This window comes from Anoplopoma fimbria, chromosome 17 (genome assembly GCF_027596085.1).
Source record: "Anoplopoma fimbria isolate UVic2021 breed Golden Eagle Sablefish chromosome 17, Afim_UVic_2022, whole genome shotgun sequence".
NCBI classification, from domain to species: domain Eukaryota; kingdom Metazoa; phylum Chordata; class Actinopteri; order Perciformes; family Anoplopomatidae; genus Anoplopoma; species Anoplopoma fimbria.
This window is the reverse complement of record NC_072465.1, coordinates 22,717,580-22,740,834: the sequence shown is the minus strand read 5'-3', so window position 1 is coordinate 22,740,834 and position 23,255 is coordinate 22,717,580. Positions and strand designations below refer to the sequence as shown.

At 41.3% G+C, this 23,255-nt stretch overlaps 1 protein-coding gene across 1 annotated transcript in view; it reads right to left on the bottom strand.

Moving 5' to 3' along the window:
• Window positions 1-23,255, bottom strand: part of nav1b (neuron navigator 1b) — a 52,488-nt gene that overhangs the window by 10,153 nt on the left and 19,080 nt on the right. The window contains exons 6-16 of the mRNA XM_054616145.1: window positions 8,855-9,005; window positions 7,333-7,633; window positions 5,510-6,251; window positions 4,616-5,032; window positions 3,959-4,000; window positions 3,697-3,860; window positions 2,893-3,066; window positions 2,290-2,342; window positions 1,859-1,882; window positions 1,328-1,405; window positions 297-305 (exon numbers count right to left, since the gene is read on the bottom strand). Coding sequence (XP_054472120.1) covers window positions 297-305; window positions 1,328-1,405; window positions 1,859-1,882; window positions 2,290-2,342; window positions 2,893-3,066; window positions 3,697-3,860; window positions 3,959-4,000; window positions 4,616-5,032; window positions 5,510-6,251; window positions 7,333-7,633; window positions 8,855-9,005 — 2,155 coding nt within the window. The remainder of the gene's footprint in view (window positions 1-296; window positions 306-1,327; window positions 1,406-1,858; window positions 1,883-2,289; window positions 2,343-2,892; window positions 3,067-3,696; window positions 3,861-3,958; window positions 4,001-4,615; window positions 5,033-5,509; window positions 6,252-7,332; window positions 7,634-8,854; window positions 9,006-23,255) is intronic.

Below are 23,255 nucleotides of genomic sequence, written 5' to 3'. Positions count from 1 at the left end.
AAATCGAAGAAAACTATCCGGAATAGTCAGAAATTAGTGCTGAGAAAATTTGTTGGTTAATTTATAAGCAGAATTAATAGACAATAATTTTGATGCAAATATGCCAAATAGAAGTAGAAAGAGAATATATAAATTATTTGCCAATATGTCAACATGCTTCAAGGTAGGTGATGAGGTCAGCTGAGACACAACAAGTCCAACAGAGATGTCAGATGACAGCAACTCGTCAGCTTGACGTCCACTCAGAAACATGCAGAAGCGTCAGAGAGCGCTCTGGAAGCAACAGTCCAACAAACCTGGCCTAGCTGCTACACCCAGCATCCAAAGGTGCGGGTCAGCGGGAGGCAGGCAGGGGGGAAGCAGCATGTCCAGCAGTCAATACGTCCAAGAACGTAAAAGAGAGGGACAGTGGCGTTAGGCGTGGGCTTAAACTTCTCAAACAGCAAAAATATATACAGAAAGAACCACACACACACACACACATAGGCTGCATACACTCACTCAGTATAACACCCAGGTTAGTTGATAAGCAACAGCAGTGGGTAAAATGTTCAATAGGAGACTGTAGTTCATACGTGTATTCTTTTAGATCAGGATCAGTGGTGAGGTGGTTTTAAAGTAAGAGTTGAATGTGATGGAAACAGCCAGGCTCAAGCATCTAGAAGCTGCAGGGTGACACTGTTAGAAGTAGCAGTGGCGGCTTTATCAGTGTCACAAAAGTGAAGGATTATAGCAACAGTGGAAGGAAGTGATTCGCAGTGAGAGAACTGAAAATATGGAACACCTTCTGTAAGACCAAAGGTTCCTCGTGGATAGGGAACATGAATGACAACTGGGGACCTTTTTTTTGTTTGTTTTTCCCATTGTTTCCTGTCATCCTCCTACTATCAGTTATCCAATAAAAGGATGAAATACTCAAAAAGCCCAAAGTGTTAGGTCTGTTGGTAAACCCTAGATGTGTTATGATGTCCTTACTCCCTGCAAGTTGGACCGATGCCAGAGATATGCCTCGGCATCTAGAGCCATCCACAGTGATCCTAGTTTTCTTAAGCGAGCAATAATTCACACCATATCTTTTCAACATCTCACCCTGACAGAAATGCAGGGCAGATACTAGATACACATGTTAAATGGGGTTTCTATATTCCTGCTTGTTATGGGGTACAAAGTCAATGACCTAGCGGAGGTATAATCTACATTTTGGATTGATCACACTGATAAAAGATCTGGCAGGCTTTCAAAACAAACAAAATATCTAAGAAAAAGGGGTGAAAAGGGTATTTAAATAAATAAATAAAATAAAAATATATATAGAAATCATACATACATTGGCACTAAGCTGCATGGTCAAGTCGGCAACCTTTTCCTGGGAAAACTCCAGCTCCCGCCTCAACTTGCGGATTTGCTGTGGACAAATTGAAAAGTAAGCCCCAGCAGAATGGACAATGAAATATACAAAGCGCCAGAAGTGCTGAGGATAATTCAGCAACAGTTGACAAGAAAATATGAAAGAAACAAAAATGACAGTGGTTAATAGGCTCCATACCAATGGAAAATGTTTAATGGATGTTTAAGGGGTGACAGTGGAATTTTACAACTTTTCTCATGCATTTGGGGATTTTATGAGGTCTGAGAATGTCTTTATGAAATGTTAGCTGGTGGTAATAAATGATAAAGAATATTAGAGATAAAACAAAATGAACTGAGTTATGAGACCCTGAGCAAAGAGATCTGTGGACTCCATTGAGCACTGATAGCATCATCTGGTGAATGGACCCGTCTCAACAGGAAATGACTGACAGACGATGCAGAGAAAAGACACAATGTGAGTTGAAGAGTCGTGGCACGTTGGCCTTACCTCCCCTTGTATCCTCTCCTCATTCTAAGGAAGGCATGGTGAAAGCAAATGAACAATACAGAGGGATAAGGGAGAGAGTTAACTTTAGGGGCAGTGATGAAAACTACTTATCCACAGTAAAAGGGGACATCACTGAACCTTTGTAGAAACACAAAAGTGGACGAAGCATCGGATAGTTGTCCAATCACAGAGTTCAGTCACTAAAGTCACTTTAAGATCACTTAATAAAATTCATGCAAGGTTCTCCTGTTTGTAAAAGAAAGCGTCAACGTCCTGGAATCATTGTCAAAAATCAAAATGATTCTTTAAGTGTTCTTAAATGATCACTTTGCTTCTTGAAGACATTACAGTGTGTCAACTGCAGTCAAAAAGAACTGAACACCAGCAAAAGTACCACATTATACTGTACATATTTGGTTGTATCTACTCACCGAGGAATGGTTGGATGAAGCATTGGACGCCAAAGAGAGCACCGAGCCATGCACTGAAACAGACCAGGGAGAGATTTGACTTCATATTAACGTAAACAATATCCTAAGCTAACAAGTTACTTAAGAAATGCGGGAGTATGAATTACATTGTTTTTATTAATGACTACTCTTAAGCCAATTAAATATCTCAAACTCAGTCTGATCATTAAGAACATATCAATGACAGGCACATTCACAGACATGCCTCAGGATTTGATGTAAACAAACCTTTGTTATCGCATCAGCATACATTAAGAACTCAGAGTTTGAGTTAGTCAGTGTACTAAAAAGCCTGCAGATTATCTGAGAGTGAAAGCAGGTTTGAATTATTGGTGCAGAGACTGCTCATGTGTTTACATTTGGACCACTGATAGTGCCTTTCAGTCCTATTAATCTAAAACGAATGCACCAAGACTCTCCACTTTTTTCTTGTTCATGAAAACAAATGTCCTTCTGGCATTTTCCTGAACAGATTGCGTGCTGTATGAGTGGACAGCTTTGTTTAATTTGAGGCCACGTTGGGTGACTCCCCTGCAGGGGAGTGGGGGGGCGGAGCAGGCTCACCATCATCCCCTGGTTCGCGGAAAGACCCGCACCGCATCATGCTTTTTGGCCGGTCGGCCAGGGACATACTGCTGCCCAGGGGGGAGGATCCGTAGAGATCGCAGGCTGACTCACTGGGTGGGCCGATGCTGTTGGAGCGCGATATCCTCGGGGTGCCGCTGGAAATTGGGGCAACTATAATGGAAGAGAGACGTTTGGAAAGACAGTGAGTGGCACGGATAAGGCCGCAGGATGGAAATCTGTTTAGCAACTCACTCACTCACTCACTCACTCACTCACTCACTCACTCACTCACTCACTCACTCACTCACTCACACACTCACACACTCACTCACACACACAAACATACACACACACACACACACACACACACACACACACACATCTTGGTATAGCACGCTTGTTCTGATGACTCAGTGAAAGGAAACACTACGGTTCCACAACAGTCAAAGAGATAAATATAGCCTAGACAAGACCCCCTGTTGCGTACATCTACAGCATACTTCAGACTATATGAGTGCAGATGTGGGACTGTAATATTCATATATACACAATAATATATTATTATATTCACACATCATTTTGATAATCACTTTACCGAGATGACTTGATGCATTTCTAACATTTCCTAACTTTAAAATCTAAGCTGGACATTCCTCTCAGCGGGAACTTAATATCGCTGTCCTCACGTCTAATCAACGGTAAGATTGATGGGCTTATCAAAGACCTCGAGTCTCATTAGTCTCAAAAGCTTGGTGTGTTTTTTTTTAGAACTTGGCAGCCAAGCGGAGCGAGCAGACTCACCCACGTTGGTGAGAGGAGCCCTGCCGGAGGAAGGGAGGAGGAGGAGCGGTCGGGTGGGAGAAGGCAGCTGGGGGGGGCTATCGCTGTCCGTCATGCTCACTATGTTGTGGGAGTGGCGTCGGCCCGGTTTGCCGTCACTATCTGACAGGCTTGAGCCATAGCGTCTGAGAAAAGAAAAAGTCATTTTTAACATCAAACAATGAAGATGCATCACAGTGGGAGATTTCAAATGTATGTTTGGACAGTTGCTGTTATGACGTACTCTAAGCCTTTCTTCGGCAAGGTATTTCTGTCTGTCTGCAAGCTGTGAAGAAGAGAGTAAAACATTATTAATGGAGATTAAACAGTCACTTGGAAAAATTCTTATTAAGATTTTATGTTTCTCTTTCACAAACACTTTCATTCATTTGTTAATTATACGTTTTTTCACAAGACAACACATGGGTAAGACATTTTAACGGTTTCTCTTCTAATCCTTTTTGTCTATCTTGCCCATATGGCTTACTGGGCACTTTCATACACACTGTGTAAGATTGCCTAAAAGTACTTTAGTATTTTTTTGGCAAGAAATAATTCGGACCATCTCCACCTTGACAGACATAAACTTTCCGATGGAGCCAACCCTCCATTTTCTAAACGACACCTCAGAGTTTCCGTTCCCGGAAAAGGTACATAAAACATGGCGTGTCTGCTGGCAAGAAACTTAGAACCCAATGTTTGATGTATTCACAGTGAAACAGTGTTCAAACTGCACACTGGACATTTTGTTTCACACCATCAGCTGCTGGAATAAATATGGTTACTTCTACCAGAATTGGTTCATAGGAAGATGGGAAAGTGGCTTTTTACTTTATATTTAATTTGTTTATATTTGCTGATACATCACTGCTATATATATATTTCTTGAGATGAGGCTTACCTATCTGTGAGGTTGAGGGATGTCCTGCTTCCGGCTCCCCAGGTTCCCGTACCCCTCTCATCCTTGTCATGCATCTCAGTTCTCACAAACCTCGCACTGGAAGGCACGCTCATCTGGAGCGGCAGGGACTCCATGCTGCGGTGCATGCCGGACAGCTTGGGGTAGAGCAGCGGCGATCCGCAGAGACTCAGGCTCTCGCTGGTGTAGGAGCCGGGGGAATCGATGTGGAGAACGGGCGCCGGGCTCGGGGTGAGGCGGGAGGAGGTGTGGGAACCAGCCAAGTCCTGCAGCTTGGAGTAAGGGGGGACTTTGGGCGGGAGGTCCTGGATGGTCACACAGGAATCCAGACTGTTGGAGTTGACCTTGTCCAGGTGAGCCAGGCTGGGTGGACGACCCAGAGACTTAGTGTTCAGCATCCTAGGGTTCAGGCATAAAAAAAAAAGTTACAATATACAAACTAAGTGCATGATGTGTATTCACTTCAGTTCATTTTCTAACTTTTCTACCACCAGCCATGTAGATAATTGTGGTTTTATTTGCCAAGGTTTTGAAGTATTTGACTGAGAGATTTCTGGGACTAAATTTCAACAGTTAAACAATGTTCACGTTAGTCTTAACTGTTAGGGGGCTCTGTGGAGTATTTACAGTAACCAGGATACTGTTTTTGGAAAGAGATACTATGTAGAATTCTTTTTTATGGTTTTGAAACCTTTCAGCGCCACAACTGAAACGTAATTTGCTTTCATTGTATTGTGTTGGTGTATGAGGTGGCAGCTGAAGTCCTGAGCATATCAAACCACAGTAACCGTACCGGCATGGTTTGATGACTAAGGAGAATAAAACCATCCCTTTACTAATATTAGTATTAATTGAAGTAATATTTACATGAGACACCTTGGAGTGGTGGGTGATGAGAGTTCAGGGTATTTGCTGCTGCCGGTCCGTCTCAGGCCGTGCAGCTTCACAGTGGACTCTCCTGTGGAGGGAGCGTCTCCTTTCAGAGAACCACAGTCCAGGTCGGCCTTGGCCTTGGCTCTCTCCTTCTCCTTCTCTCGGTCCGTCATGTTCACTGGGCCTGTGCTCGTCCGATTAGACATCTTACCGCTGCAGCTCCCAGGCTCTTTGATCCTGGGGCCCGTGGAGGCCATGGGCACAGGTTTCAGAGTCAACAGACTGGGGTCAATGATACCGCTGACGGGCCGAGGGGCAGGGCGACCAATCACACTGAGCGTGCTCGATTTGGCTGGTCGAGGCAGGCTGCGGTACTGGATGCTGTTTCGGGCGTTTGGCCCCAGGAAGCTCTGCTCACTGCTGGCGTCGAAACTGTTCTTTCGACCCGAGGGTGTCCCTCCTCCCATAGGCTTCATAGGGATGCCAGAGGACCTGGGGATTTTCCCCACAGTGGCAGAGCCACTGGAGATGGTGGCGCCCCCTGCTGTCATCACAGTGGCGGTACCGGTGGCTGTCGGGGGCTTCTTGTAGCCAAAGGAGGCTCCGGCTGTGGGTTTAACTAAACCTGACGGGGGCTTACGGTGCTCTCCATGATGATCCCTTCCAGCATCTGAACGAGACCGTTGTAGACCAGCAGTTTTGAGGGAAATCCTGGATTTATCCAGTGGCTTCTCACTTTTAGGTGCTACATAAAGAAAGACATATCATAGTTGAATAACAACGATATGAAAATGTCTAATAATAATTGTTTTTAAATGATGAGGAGGAGCAAAAACAGACGGATAAATGATGAATGGACGGACAGACAATGGGGCAGTAAGACCAGTAAGCTTGGGCAAACAAAAAAGAACCCCACTTAAATGATCAATTATTCATCATTTAACATAAAAGCAAATGTATTTATCCTTCCATCCATTACAGCTGAGATAAAATAGAAGTAAGAAACATCTGTATTTATTTAGAGAGCTCATGTACCCATGACGTCAAATGTGACTCACCAACTGACTGACTTAAAAGGTTCTTTTGCTGAATTAAACTAAACAAACTTCATTTTTCACCATACCATAAAACCTATCCAAGTGAAATGATCAATCAAATCAGATCTGTATGGATCATTAAAGTAAAAGCACAGATCTGGCAAATATGTAGGGACTGAGATATTCATTGAAAGGGATTCTTTTTTTCCCTGCAAAACTGCAGCCTGCGTACATACAATCAGATCTAATGATAATTGCTTATGTTCAAAGCTAATATTAAGCATAGGAAATCAAAATGAAAGGTCAAGAAATGTTGGTTTTGGAAATCAATGTGAACCTATCATTCAATCGTGGCATGTTTTGTTGGAGATTAAATAAATGTAGTTGCTGCAGTCGGCAGACACAGCGTCTCTGCAGACAAGTACTGTAAAGTAACCGGCTTTTCTCTGAGATAATAGCAGAAACATAGCTCTGGGCTCAAAGAGAAGGTTTTTTTTTTTAATGACATAGATTTAATCATGCATTTTTCCTTTTTAATACTGTGCTCCAAATCAGAACCTGGCTCACGCTAAGAGGTACACTTCTGTATTCATCTTGACACCGAGCAGATATCCGCCTTGGCTGCTCTAAAAACAGGCTGTTTTACATTTGGATACAGCACACAAAGAGATAATGGATGACATAGATTTAAGAGTTAAAAAGCAGCAGAGATAAACCAAATTCCTATAGGAGAGGAACAGCAGAGAAGAGAGCAGGCTGATGGAAAGAGATTGTACCATAAGATCTCACCTGCGACTTTCAAAGTGCTCTGAGAGGTGTGGGTGATGGGGGAGGTCACGCCTATGGGAGGATTACGACCCTTCTTGAAACTACTTGGATGACCCAAGCTCTGAGGCTTCCTCAGCTCTCCTTTACACCCTGAATCTTCGCTGAGGCTCGGAGGCTTCTTCCTCCACTTGCTCGGGGCCTCCGTCTTCAGACTCCCCGTGTCGAAGCTGCAACTGTCGAGCTTGTGGGCGGCTTTGCCCTCCTCGCTGTACCACGAAAGTCCACTCTCCACCAGGGAGCGCTTCTCTGCGTCGGTGCGGAGCTGCGGAGAGAGAGGAAGGTAACCATCAGACGTGGTCGGTGTTATCGGTGGAGCTGAATGTTCTCTGTAATCTTTGTTTCATCTCAGCTGCATTCCAGTGGGAAGCAGGAAGAGACGGACCGATATGCCCCGAGCAGATTAAAGAAAGCCACAGAGGAAGACAAAGGAAAGAAAACAAACCAAAAATCACACTTTTTCAGATAAATCAACACAAGAATAATAAAGAAACATTAAGAATTGAGGATGGCTTAAGCCTTTATCTGTATAATGAATTACTGTACATTGGACAAATTAAGACCGCTATAATGTAATAGAAAGATTGTCATGTGGTGCATTGAGGAGGTGGCACTGAGGACAAAATTGGGCATGCTGCTTCTTGGCACCTTATTAATGCGCTACAGAGCGGCAGATGGCTCGTTGACTACCACTAATGTTCATTTCTCCCAAGTGAGCATTGTGTAAGTAAGCAAAAAGACTAAATGTCTACCTGTGTAAATGGTAGAAATCACTTATACTTATGTAAAGTGATCAAAAAACAAGTTTGATCAATTTAAACATCCCCTCCAGGCATATTCTAGGACATCATTTGTTTCTTTTTGTGTGTTTTTTTTTCCCCACAAAAAAGTAAACTTACCTTGTTAACATTCCTTAAAATGACATCTACTCATTTTTGGTTTATTGCACGATTCAGGATATATACGCATAGCTCACAAAATCACAATCTTACAAGCATGAGTTCAAGTTTAAGGAGAGCACAGAGAGAAACTTCCCACCTTCAGATGAACCTGAGAACAGACTTCTAGTGTGAAACCCTGCACATACCTCATTCTGCACAGTGCAGGTCAAACACCCGAGTGAAGTAACAATAAGCAGAACACATTATTCAGTGAAAAGAGGCTTTAGGGGCCAGTGTTACAACGGCAAGTTCACATGTAATTTTCTGAACAGGATAAACAGAAAACTGCGGCAAAGATTGATTACATTGTGACAGACCGAAGTTCACTTTAGTTGCATTTTAATGAAAGAGTCAAAGTCTGTGCTGCCTTTTTGTGGCTTTGTCAAAACAAAGGACTCACATTTAACACACGATACAAAGGAAATGACAGAGACAAGTAAAGGTCTTGGCCTTCCACAAAAAAAAAAAAAAAAAAAAAAAAAAAAGCAAGATGGAAGGGAAGCCAAAAGCTGTCACAGACTGTTAGGTACAGTATGTCTGCTCACCATAACAGAGGAGCTGCGTCTGGATCCCAAGGGTGTGCTCGGGAGGGAGTTGAGGGAGGAGCTGACGTTGAACTCCTCTGAACTGAGGTTCTCCGAGCCATCACCTTCACCGTCGCTGAGGCCGCTGCTGATGGAGCTGCTCTCGTCCCACCTGAAACAAGACAGCAGGACCACTTAGCAAAAAAAATGTGCCGTCACAAGTAAAAGGCAGCCGTGTGAATGTGCAGCAAGCAGAGCTGCAGAAATCAAGAGTTTAAAAGGAGGGGAAAGTCTGGCAGCAAGGGTGATATGTCCATCTGCGTAGAGTAAGCTGTCTCTGGAGGTGGCCACATGCTCACACAAGCAGGTAATTCCAACATGGCTGCAGCTGCTTTGATTCAACGGATACGTCAGAGCTCCAGACCATATGCTGACCAAAGCTTCAACACCGGATCATTCAGTATTAATGAAATAAAGAATGAGTTTTTCCACTTATTATCTAATTAAAACTTTTTTTTTGAAACTTTTTTTTATAAACAAATAGTTTTGATTGTAGTGCCAGAGGTTGTAATTCATTTATTTTGACGAATCCAGAATCTGTGACAGATCCGTTAAATTAATGATTGTGTTTAAAAAAAAACACCGATCACAAACATTAGAAAGGTGACTGAAGCCTTCAGCAAACTAAGAAAGCTTCATCGGGACTCATAGCTAGGAGTCATATTAAATGGTCAGGTTTGGACAGTTCATTTTGATCTAAAAAAAACTTTAAAAAAGTAAGATATTTATAAGCTTAGCCATAATTTAATAAATCCCGGCTAAGCTGGTAGTTTTTTTTTAAACACGGGCAAACACGTTGCAATCTTTAACCACAGCTTCAAAGGAACATTTACAGGATGTGCTGATAAATCTCACTGAATAAAACGTATGGAAACTGACAGCTCTGGGTTTAAAAAAGCGGTCTGGTATGCTCTGAAGAAGCAGGATGAGAGGAAATCAGAGTGACAGGGTTCTAACCCCACCCTGACCCCGTCCCTCCACCCCACAGCCAAGTCGCCCCACAAACAGATGCTTCCAGACTGGCCTCTCGTGTGAGGAAAGCAGGGACAGCCCGGAGAAACTGCTCACTGGGCATCAGGTCTCTGGAGACACGATATTTGAATACATTTAAAATGCAGATTACTGTATAGAGTTCAACAAGAGGTGTAGCCTCTCAGTCAACCATAACAACCACAGGACGGTTAAACCATTCAATTCACAAAGAGTCAGAAAGCACTTTAAATTTGAAGAGGAAGCCATTTTATGTGCTTTAGAAGAGCAATAATGCCATGTTGAATTTGAAAATGATATCTCCAGAGAGCTAAATGCGAGTCCAACTCAGATTTGTATAATTACGTTCCCCATCATTACTACTGGCAACCACAGGTGGTAATCACATTTATGTTGGCGCACAAAAAATGTGGCACAGTGGAAAAGGTAAATTAATAAGACCCTTTAATGCTGAGTCACTGCTTGAGCTGGATCCGATCTTTTCCCTTTTCTCTTGCGTTCCCAACTGAGCTGAAAATGCTCTTTGTGGCTCGGCAGTCTGCAATTAGCAGAGGAACGGAACATGGAATTGCACAGAAAAATACAGGGAGACAAAAATGGCCCATACACGTTGGGAATTGGACTTAAACACATGGCTGTAGCCGAGGTTGTAAAACAGTGCAGGGGCTTATACCCATGACACGTTGGTTTCAAGCATTCTGATGCACAGCGGCAACATTTTATGAAGTGATTTGTTGACCTCAGAGGCACAGTTTGACACGAGCAAAGGAGAAACCCGAGATTAATTTAAGATTGATTTTGAGAATTTGAAAATGTTTTCGCATACCAGCAATGAAGAGAATCATTTTTGATTTACATTAGGCCCAGATGTTCGTGGTATGTTCGAACAATACCACCTCTGTCAGGGGCGACAGGGCGGCCGTGAATAACCCCCACAGGGATGTCAGCCTGAGAAGACGTAGGCGGGCCCGTGGGTTGTTGACATTACAAGCCGAAAGTGTCTGCTCTCAGAGGTGAAATCTAGACAGGGAGAGGGTGGGAGTACTCCAGCAAAGTGCATACTTCATACATAGGGTGGCAATTAACTCTAGTGTTTTCTGTGGCACCGCTCCAACGTCTCTCTGATTTGTGTGTCTGTGCCATTATTTGCGTCGGGTTGCTGTGATAATGTTTTGATTTAACCCGACTGAGGGATGATTAGGGCGTTGCAGCAGGGTGGGGACGACACCGTCACTGTCCAGACTTGGATCTGGATCCAACAGCATCACTGAAAAACACACATTTAAAGGGGCCGGGTTGCTGCTAGAAAAGACACGTTCAGCACACGGCACAAAGATAAATGAAGCCCAGAACTGATGCATAGAGGAGCTCAAGCCTGTTAAACCCCAGATGAAATAGCACACAGTATGAAGAATGCATCTTGCAGTCGACTTCTCTGCATAAAAGGACAGCAGAGACGGAGCTCCCTGGGGTGCATGCCTTTGGCTGAGTGAGTGGTGAAGACGTCCTCTATTATACAGATAGCTGTGGTTGTCCTCACAGAATGAAATGTGTTTCCACAGATGTTACAGTTCCTAGTGCCAAATCACTGTCGACACACGTTTCTGCACTTCTCAAGAGTATTTGAAACTTTATGTCAACATCATGCACACATGTATAACCCTTCAACAGCAACTTTAGATAATCAGTTAGAGAAATATTGCTATTTTGCTACTTAACTTTATTTCCTCCTGAAAGTAGTCCAGTATAATGTCATTATTGGAGTTGCCTACAATAAAAACAAGCCGAATTCATCCTCAACTCAACAGTATTTAATATGGCTTATGATACAATACTGTATCCTTAGACAAAAAAACAAACAAACATGTAATGCTAAGAATATTTTAAAGCCAAAGAATAAATAAATCAATGAGCACGCAGTCCCTTTAACCACAATATAAGACCAATAATGGAAGATATTAGCCTTTAGAGGGCAAATCAAGAAAAAATCACAAATGAATAATGTTGGAAAAGCTGTTCATTACGTCTAACATAAATGGAAACCCGTTATGATATATGACGTTACCTTTGCGTAAAAAGCAAAGTCCTCTTGGCTCTTGGAGGAACCTTCCCCACCAGAACGCGTCCGCTCATTATTCACCGATTTCCGACACAACTCCCTCTAACACAGTCCTCCTTCTGCTGCTCTGATGCAAACGCACATCCTCCGCAGGCAGAGACCCTCTTCTTCTTGTCTCCTCTCCCATTCGGCGAGCAGAGAGAAGCGGACTGCGGACCGGACAGGCAACACCCCCTCTTTCCAACCAACAAAAAAAAAAAAAAAAAAAAAAAAAAAAAAAAGAGGCAGAGCAGAGCAGAGACCCTGATGTTCCTCTGAGAGATGATGGCCAAAGTAACCATGGTAATCCTGATAACTCTGCTATGGGGGAAAAGGTTATTACCTAGGGACAGGGGCGCCGAAAAGGGGGGGTAAAGGAGACGGATTCTAGGGGCCCATGATGGAGGGGGGCCCAGAGAGGCCCCTAATGATGATGAAATTATAATACAGAAAAAATAATGACACTAAGTTGATGATGTCAAATGATAGTCAAAAATACCATTAAAATGCATAATTGTAGGCCTATGTAAAATAGCATCAAAAAATTTTGCCGCTGTGTTGGGGGCCCTGTAAAGATTCTTTTCATGGGGCCCAAAATCCCTAGCGTCGCCCCTGTCTAGGGATCTGACTACTCATATAATAATACTTTTTACATACTGATTTATGTATTTCATGTACTCAAATATCTCACTTTGAATACAACCATGTTTTCACCTCAAATCAGCCTAGCTATGAAAAAAAAACTGTTTAAAAGTGACCTTGTCTGAGCAAATATGCCAGATATCAACCAAGAGGAGACAAGGCTCGCAGAATCAGTAATCTCTTTGAAATCACTTCTTAAAACACATTTTTATCAGAATGGCTTTTATGTGATGTCGTCGTTTTGTTTTATTTGGTTTTACTATTTTGTCTTATATTCGTTTACTATTTTATGTTTATCTATTTCTCTGGATTTTATTGATTTTGTTCGTTTATTTGATTGTCACTTGTTATTTCATTTTGTTTCTTAGTTTAGTTTTATCCTAACGATTGTTTTTAATGTTTCATCTATTGCACTGTTTTGCTGCCTTGTCTGTCGAAGCACTTGTTTTTAAAAGGTGCTATATAAATAAAGTTATTATTTGTATTATTATTATTAAGACCACAGGAGAGAAAGTACATTAAATGGGCATTTTACCATTAAAGTCCAGTTAAGTCCTAATAAGACATATGGCTATTTTGTGGCTCTAGCTTTCCGGTTTGAAAAACAGAACCCCCTATGACGTCATCAGGGTTTACTCTGCTTTGGTCTTGAGACTAAACAATTTAAAAAGAGACCTGGCGTTACAAACCCAAGGTGTGGGTGAAGGAAGCAGACATTTAGGAGTTACATGATGGGAAATGTAGGATCCAGGGTATTGAAACTTGACCCATACTAGGGACTAAAAGTCAGGATGTCTCAGCCTCTGCTGCTTTCATTTTGAACATCATCTTTATCATCCGTCTCTTGTGATTCCCGCAACTTTACAAAGGTGGAATACTAGATTACTGGAGTACACCTTTAAGATAGACGATGCAGATAGCAAGCTAGTGTATTGTATTGTATTATAATATTCTGTACAGCCAACTGATGAAGCCAATTAACTTATATCCTATAGTTCTTGTCACTGGGCCGACTACAAGTTGGGGTCGGTGTGAGGGTGGTAGTAAGACGGGCTCCTGTATCACTTTGTCACACTAGATATAGCAACTTAAGTAAAAAACATATTTAAAATACTATAATAAGCCCAATTTTGTAGGAAGTATTCCAGTGGTACTACATGTTGCTCACTATCTGCTGTAGGGAAGTAAAGAAATACATTATGGGCAGATGTTAAGATATATTGAGGCTCATCTACTGATGAGTGCTGAATAGTGTTTATTGCTTGTATGAAACAGCTCAGAGTAACTAAAATCAACTCGAGTGTGAACAGTGTTAGGTCCATCTCAAACTCAACAAATGCTTTCAAATATAGCTAGTGCTTTAGATTAGTATAAGTGATGTCTCAAGTGAGTCTTAAGAGCGGTTGTCAGGGTTTTAAACAACAGACCTAAAACATATTTAAAAGCCACCACGAATACACTTTTTTTTTTTTTTTTTTTTTTTTTTTTTTTTTAGAATCAGACCATCTTTCACATTAAATAGATTACAATGATGAATGTGCGTAAAAATAAAACCTGTTCCATCTTCATTCATGACCATCTCGGGCCTAGCTGGAAAAACTCCGTCCAAGGTAAAGGCCTGAATCACTGCAAGCTCCAACCACAAAGCCACAGATGACACGAGGACCTCCAGTGAGGAATGAGTAGCTTTGGAAAACCTCCCTCCCCCTCTCATTAGCAGTGGAACAGCCTCACATGGATGATCTCACCAGATCTCAGCTCTGTAAACTCACTACCCCGGGAGGTAAAGGAGGTCCCACACCCTGTCCACATCTTTGGCCAAAATCTGATCAGTCGACAGTTAAAAGTTTTGGGCCAAAAGATTGTACGCGTGAAGAATCTGAGATCCATTATAAAAGCAGATAAAGCAAATATGTGGGAAATGACAAAAGCACATGAGGATTGAAGTTAATATTTCAAACAAAATAACTTATTGACCCTTATGACCCCTTGTGTTTTTTTAACAGTGAGTTAGCTCTTATGGAATTTAACTGTGGTTTTCCTTTTTGTTGAAATGAAACGGCTGTTTTGCTGTCAGTGTGTGTACCAGACATACAGGCATTCCTCAAAACGTCTTTAACAGAGTGAGATGCTCGTTTGATAAAATATTGTTGTGTCTGCCTACATCTTTTGTCACTCTGATCATCACCATGTGAATAACAAAAAATGCACAAGGGAAAAACATTTTTGTTGTGGATTACGTTTGAGTTCTCAAAAATAAGTTTCAAATGAGTCGTTGTGGTGGTGGATGGGTAAATAGCAGATGTTTTCACCCAGGGCTGCTGTTTTAATCCCCCGTGAAGTACTTTTGTTGCCTCAACATATCCAAGTACTTTTGCTGCGTTTTTGTTTTGTTTGATTTTGCGTTCACCACATGTTTCAAACTGTTTCAAACTGCAACCTTTATCCGAGAGAAAAGACGTTATGCTCGAAAACGTAATTAAGAATTCAGTTTAGTTAGACGGGGTCGGCTTCTCTGCCTGTTGCTCTTTATGTTTTGCTTTAAAAAATGTTGAAATACTTTGTTACAACAAAAAAATAGGCATAAAAATGTCTTTGCCCAGAATGATGAATGTCATGAATTGTTTACAGTCTCCTGTTTATCTCAGCGAGGCCTCACAGAGCGGCTGAATAAGCTGTCATCTAAAAAGGCCTTGAAGTCACGTTTTGTGCTGTATACTAACAGCTGTCCGACACTGATAACAGAACGGCTTGTGTCCGAAACAAACTTAGTGTGTTGTGCTAGTTGCTCTATTTATAAACTGTTAAAATAGAGATTCCAACTCATCTGTGGGTGGTCACAGCTCCATGAGGACCTTTACATTAGCCACCAATAATGCTCTTTCATGATGTGACCTTTACTGTTGTTGCTTTTGATCTACTGCCTCTGGTGCAGGAAACTGTGCTGCAATACGAGAGTCTAAGAAATGCATATAAATGATATTGGAGGAAATAAAGGGCATCGACATCAATATCTCTAAGGGAATTTATTGATATATATTTTAAATATTTAGCTGTAATTGGCAGTTGTAACAATAATATAACATCATAACAAAGCAATGAGCCACGGTGATGAAACTTAAAAAGTATGACATGTTGATTGTTGTTAATCTTATTCATAACAATGGATATTAATATGACACAATATATCAGCCTCTACTCTTCTGGGAAGGCTTTCCTTATGATTTGGGAACCCGTCTGCAGGGATTTGCTCATTGCATTAGTGAGGTTGAGCTCTGACTTTGGGTGATAAAGACCTGGCTCTTCCAAATCTTTTTGTTCCAGTTCATCCTGAAGGTGTGGGATGAGATTTGAGTTCAGGAATCTGTGACCGTCTTCCACACCAAATGTGGGAAAACCATTTCCTCATGGGCCTCGCTTTGTGCACAGGGGGATTCTTTCATGTTGAAGAAAAGGAAAGGACCTTCCTCAGACTGTCAAAATTCACAATAAGGTCGACAATGTATCATTAATACTACCCTAAATTTGGACATATAACCAAAAGCATGAAAAACAGCCATAAAGTACAGTAAGTGGAAAGGGAAGAGAAATGCTGCATCGTCCAGCCACTTTTTTTATTTATCAATGAGACTATTCCATTATCAATAATACATCCTAAGCAGCTGAAACTATATCCAAATGAATACTTTAAGTTAACCTTACAATAGATAATAAAATAACATGGATGAATTTGAACTGTGTTGCTTCTTTACAGCCTGTTTTAATGTGGTGTCATGACATTAGATGTCCAGCAGGGGGCACAATGAGGTAAAGCTGTGCCTGTTATAGCCACAGTTTAGTGTTCGTGCTCTGTAAATGTGTATTAAAGGAGGCACCACTTGGCATTTAGATGAAGAAAGAAAAAAAAAAAAAAGAAAAAAGCACTTCACAGGATCGAATTGAAGCCTTTGATGGAGAAAAAGAGCAGAAATTCTTCCGCTCCCTGGATTCGATTCTATGGTACAATGTGAGGGATTATTTCAGAGGGACAGCTTCACAGCCTGTTTAAGTATCATTATTCAAAAAGAACTATAGATTAAAATGAGCTGTCCTTGAGCACTTCTCTGATCTTCCCGGTGCCTAATTTTGATCCGTATTGAGCTTGACCATAGCTCGGGGCAAACAGGCCCGGGCGTCACCACAGAGCAGTGGTTCATCAGTGTTGTAAATGGGTCTGAGCTGCATCAGTGACTGCCTCCGGGAGTGCATGCACCATCTCCGCAAGGCCCCAGAAAATGGACGCATCGTCTGATTATTGGACTGGAAAATGAATGTACAGTCTCCATCAGCCTCAGACAGGAAACTCTCTCCTCCTCCCCCCCCCTCACAGCCAAAATACAGCTGATGCACACTTCGTCCGGAGACCGGCAGTCTCATACCGGGCCACATTTACAGACCGAGAGTCTGGAAAACTCTGCTGTTGGGGTATTGTCCTTGTGCTCTGTGTCTCATCTCATCAAACTGATTGATAAGACACCCACACACTGAACTTGAACTGTCTGAGTAAAGCAGATTCAGAACAACACAGAGTTGAAGCAGAGCCAAATCCAACAAAGAGCAAAATATTAATCTGAACCCACCAGACATCATTAGCCATACTTAAAGCAGATAATCTGATATTTTTGTACCCACTTCAAACAAACCTAACAATGAATGGAGAATGATGGATTAACATGTTCCACGTGATTCAGATCTTAAAAAAAGTATATAATACACCGAGCCAAAGCAGTATCATATTTTTCACCTTCGGGGCTGAGTCTTGTGCACTGGTGGGATCCAAACTGCACACGTAGACGACCACACGCAGACATGATACAGGGGTGATTCATGCTCCCCGGGGTGCTGCTGTAATGGTCCATTATTCACGTGGCTGAGGATGCTGGTGGAGGCAGGTTTGGGAGTGGGGGGCCCTTCTGGATCCAGTATTTCACTGACCCTTTGGCGGAAAATGAGATCTCCATATTGACCCCAGATGTGTTCGAGCTGCTGACTGTGGGAGGCTGCGTGTGCAGTCTGGGTAGTGGGTTTTCATTACGGCTCTTCCTTCAGCCATTTTGCAACATAATCAGATTACAAATTGACTTAAACATTTTAAAGTGTATGACTTTATCTGTTTGTGTGTGCGTGTGTGTGTGTGTGTGTGTGTGTGTGTGTGTGTGTGTGTGTGTGTGTGTGTGTGTGTGTGTGTGTGTGTGTGTGTGTGTGTGTGTGTAGTCTACAGAGGCAAGAAAACAACATCCCTTCTTGCAGAGCATTAGCCCATGAAGGACTGACCCCAAGCGGTGGCCTCACTAAACTGTAATCCCAGCAGCGCCTGAAGTGAACCAGAGTAAAGAGGCCAAAAACTCAATTTTTGTGCAGATGGGTTTAAGTGGGTCAGAAAACGTTCGAGGCCTCAATAGTTCGGCAAGCACTCAGTGACTATGGGAAGGTCCAACCCGGGTGGGCAGGAAAGGGAAATTGACTGCAGACTGTTGGAGGCACAGGTCCAGGATCAGATGACTGCAATAAACCCTTAGTGCATTACAGAATGTGCTTGTCGATACACATAGTTTCCACGAGTGAAGCTGTAAAACTACAAATATTCACTTTCATACTGTACACGCCAACCTCCGAGCAGATCCACTCTTTAGCATGGGCAAAGCTTTATTATGGTTACCATGGAAACAACATTGCCAGAGGAGCAAACTAAGCCAAGGGCTTATCTACGAAATACAGTAGTGCCAGCAGAGATAGGGATGGAATGCATTCAGTGCTTGTGAGGGGTAAAACTGTGTCAGTTTTTACAGAAAATTTTACTTTTAAAGGAATTTAAGAGGTTGGCTCTTTTTGGGTCAATCATTACAGTATTCAAGATATAGTGTAAGAATTGTCCACAACCAGTGCTACTGTAAATCCTGGCATTACCAGGATGCAATTGGAAACACAAACAATAGCTTTACAGGCAGACAGCTCTCCCCCACAATGCCAATTATGAAACAATCTAATTAAGTGGTTAGCATGCTGTCTTCACACCAGACTCTCTCTCTCTATCCGTCTGTCTGTCTGTCTCTCTGTCTCTGATTTTCTCTGTCTATGTTTTTTCTCTCTGCCCCTTTCTCTCCATCGCAGACAAATCAGCAGTTTATATACATACACACACACACACACACATCCTCCACACACACACATCTGTTCAGCAGCTATCACACTGACACACAAGGCAGTCCATCAGTGGGTCAATGGAAGACAGTTGCCATGGCAGCACAACCCGAGCCATGTTGCCGCATGATCAGAGGTGCGATGCTGCTGAACCAGCCTCCTCTCTATGCTCTGCATTGCTGCCTGCACATGTATGCTGCTGTACAGAAACACAAAATGGAACAGTCCCGATCCAGAGATGTCCACATCCTCTCCAAAAAAAACCCATTTATGTCACCTTGTAGCAGGACAAGCTATTTTTGGTTCACCTGCACCATTTCTTTATCCACAATATGTAATCTACTGTTTATGCTCAGCTATTTTGAAACTGCGACTGTGTCTGTGTCATGTGTGAGACCATGAACAGCACATGGTGATGCCATGAAATCTTAAACATTTATCTGATGAATAAAGCATCCTATTGAAATGAATCTGTACTGTACTGGGAAAGAGATTTGTTTCCTCTTAAAACATCCTCTATATCATATCAATACTGTAGTCTTCACCAAAAGTAAATAACCACCTTACATTTGCAATAAATGCACTGTTAATCACCTTATATTTGCATATAACAAAGTAGAGGGGTAAATGTATATTGTGTTGTCTGCAGTTTCAACAGGCATGTTGTGTTGTTAAAAGTCCCTCTGCATCTTTCATAAAATTAAAGCTGCTGTTAGCAATATTTAATTTTCTTAAAACTAATAGGTAAAATCACTATGTGTAATGTGGGTCATTCAAACTGAGATACTTACTGAGAATTAGAAACCGACTCTGTACTTTCCCTTCTGCTCGTCAAAGCGTTTAGTGTATGTCAGTTCATTTCTAGGGTTGTACAGCCAACAACTTAATGTTTTGGTTCAGCTCAGGTTACAATGAATTGACAGTATTTAACCTTCCCAGAACCAAACGTGGAGAGCATTGTGCAGCCAACTGAGCACGATATTGCTCTCAGAAGTTGGTAGAGACCAAAACAGAGCTAAAAGGAGTCATCAGGTTGCCAGAAACAGGACTTCCAAATGTATGCTAACGTTGCTATGTATCTGCTGGGTGATCAACAAGGCCACTATTTGCCAACACATTTGTCAAATTGATTTCATGAAGTGATAATACAGTAAACAGTATGTTAGCGCTTGTACTGCTGCCCCTACTGGTAAAAAAAAAAAAAAATCAGTTAATGCAGGTATAACTGTATGAATAACAGCAGCAGTGGGTCTAAGCTTGGCTACTGCACGGACCACGATTAGCACTGAAGTTATGATGAGGAATAAAGTCGACTAAGCAGTTTTATAGTTTAGCATCTAGTTTAAGCATCTAGCGATTGGGAAGTGTGTGAAAATGATACCATCCAAACATAATTTCCAACCAGCTGGAGTTTCCCTAAACATTGGACACATGATGGATTATTCTGTTCATCCATTACAGAAGCAGAATAGTCTTAGTATTCTAGTGTTTCAGGTTTTAAGAGAGGATGATAAAAAGAAACATGTTGTGTTGTGGAACAAAAACTAGGCATGACTTCAGTTTTCTATGAAGCATTGCAGTCATCAATAGCTCTTTATTGCAGCTAAGTGCCTTTCGTTGCTTCTCTATTAAGTCAGCCAAGCAGTTTGGAGCCAAACCAAAATGCAGACAGATATTATATTATATCTTCCAATTTAGGGGTTTTCAAACTGTTAATCTTCCAAGATAAAACCTAAATCTGTCAGATACAATAATCATGTTCAGGGAAATAGGCTTCCTGTGAAATGCACATGTTCTGCTACAAACATTAGGCTCGTATTCATCCCATCAACTTAATGACGTTATGGAAAAAACAAGTAATATTTCCCTGTGAACATCTGTATAAGACATGAAAAGCTAACCTGTGCGTACATACTCTGCAGCTGAGTGCCTGTACAACATCAACCATAATTGACTATAAACCAATAAAATGACACTGAAGGCTGAAGAATGGTTTTCATAATTTATATACCAGATATGGAAAAAAACAACCATACACCGGCAATATAATCTGATTACTGCTCTACTCAAAAACCATGGTTTTAAATTTAGCTTGAAACAGGATGATATCATACTTGTGATGGTGAAACTTTGCCAATATGTTTTCAAGTATGTAACCACAGGAAGCAGTTATGACGTGGTCAGATGTGGTCACGGCTAAATAAGTTGCCAACTCAACACCCATGAGACAGTCTTAGTGAAGAGGTGGTGCTCAGTTTCATGCAATTAATTGAAATGAGTGAAAAATCTTGTATCAAACGTAAGCCAACATTTCAAGCAGACACAGTGCCAACTGAGGGCGAGATGGGAAATTATGTATGATTCTAATATTACACTGCAAATAATTGTGGCAATTTATGTTGCGCTGCCCATCTTTCGGCGCAGGCTGAAAACTCACCTCTTCATGAAGTACTACCCTGAGCCTTCCTCGTAGCACTTATTGCATTTGTATTAGTTGTTGCACTTATTGTATTTGTATCAGTTCGCTGCACTTATTGTATTCGTATCAGTTCGCTGCACTTATTGTATTCGTATTAGTTTGTTGCACTTATCCTATTCGTAGTAGTTTGTAGCACTTATTGTATTCGTATTAGTCTGTTGCAATTATTGTTTTTGTAGTAATTTGCCTCTGCACTGTACCTTTGCTCTGGTTTATGCTTTAAGATGCTTGTTTAAGAAAGGAGATGCACTTATGACTTCTGGTGACTAGTAGTTCTCTTGAATACCTATGTTGAATACACTTCCTGTAAGTCGCTTTGGATAAAAGCGTCTGCTAAATGACTGTAATGTAATGTAAATGCAATGTTGAACCAAAAGTAATTTGTTCTCTTTATTTCTACATCTGAGGTGAGACTAGTTTGAAGATATGTTCTAAAAAAACTACGATATATATATAATGCAATACAATAAACCGTCCTATGATAATAAAAACCTCCTATGTGAATGGTTTTGTGTCAGAAAGGCAGTGATTTTACTCTATGGTAATCTTTAAGACTGTACTTTGTAGGGTTGTTGTACTGGATGCTTTTTATTGTCAGGTATATCAAAGAGGTGGACTAATAATTAAAAACAACCTTCAATATAATTGAATATATTATAATATAATGCAACCACCACATAGAAAATCCTGAAGATCTACCAGAATTAACACAAAAACAGCTAAAGTAATACTTCCAAAAACTCCCAACTCCAAAATTGTGAAAGGAGCTGCTTGTAGTGACAAACCCTAAAACATGTCGCAACCTAACCAGCATGGATTATAAGCCTCTTGTAGCTCAATGATAACTGCCTGCAGAAGCTGCTCTAAACAACACAACTTCCAGCAGCAGCCAAACAAGCGCTTCTAAACCACTACTTACCCACCTTGCACCAAACTGCAGAGAAAGTCAGTGACTAACTGGTGATGAAGTCCTAAACGTTTTTCTCAAGAGTTGGTGAAGACCAAACCAGAGCTAAAACAAGAAGGAACATCAGATTTATGTTGATTAAAATATGATTGATATTTATTGCGTCACAGTGTGTACTGGATGAGAAAGAGGACAACTGTTAGCCTTCAGCTTTATGAGCCAGTGATATCGTAGTGGTTGTGTATTTAACAGCTCTTTTAGCTGTTTGTCTGCCCCCTAGTGGCTACAATGGATTACCGTTGATCCATGTCTGCTGGATGTGTAAATTAGCTAATATTTCTTTATATGTTAACTATTATATACGTTATGTCAAGTACGTTGTCTCTGAGATCTTCTGACCTCTAGTGTCCAAAAGTGACAATGCACCTTTTGAAGTAAGGTTATATTTCTTGTAGATCTGTACTCGTAATGAGAGCAACTGGTTACAGATGAATGGTCCCAGCTTCACGGAAACAAAACAGAAAGGCCAAATAAATTATGAATGAAACAGGCTTCTTAAATACTTTTTTTTCCTTAACTGGGCCAAAACACATCATCATTAAGCTGTGTGTTGCTGTTGAGAGGCGTCTCTGATGGAAAGATGGAGCTCTTCAGGAGACGGAGATGTATGTGGCATTAGATTATTGACAAGGCAGACACACAGTAGGAGTGATTACTGTCAGTGTGTAGCCTGTTCTGTCTGGTGTGGGTTAATCAATATCCATTAGACGTCGAGCATTGTGTTGTAGTTCCATCTGTTAATAAACAGCATGCATTGTGTCTCATTATTTCACCAGTAGATGTTTGTCTCTTTCCACATGTCTTTAAGCGTTACACATTGGTCTTGTGCGTTACACATTGGTCTTGTGCTTTATACAAGCATTACATTTTGAAAACCATAACAGCATTATTGATTGTCAAGAAGTCTCATCCTTTAGTTAATTATCCTAAGAGCTTATTTCAGATCAGTGAAATGCATGAACATGGAAAACTAGGGCTCCAGTAAAAAAAAAAGAAAAAAGAACAG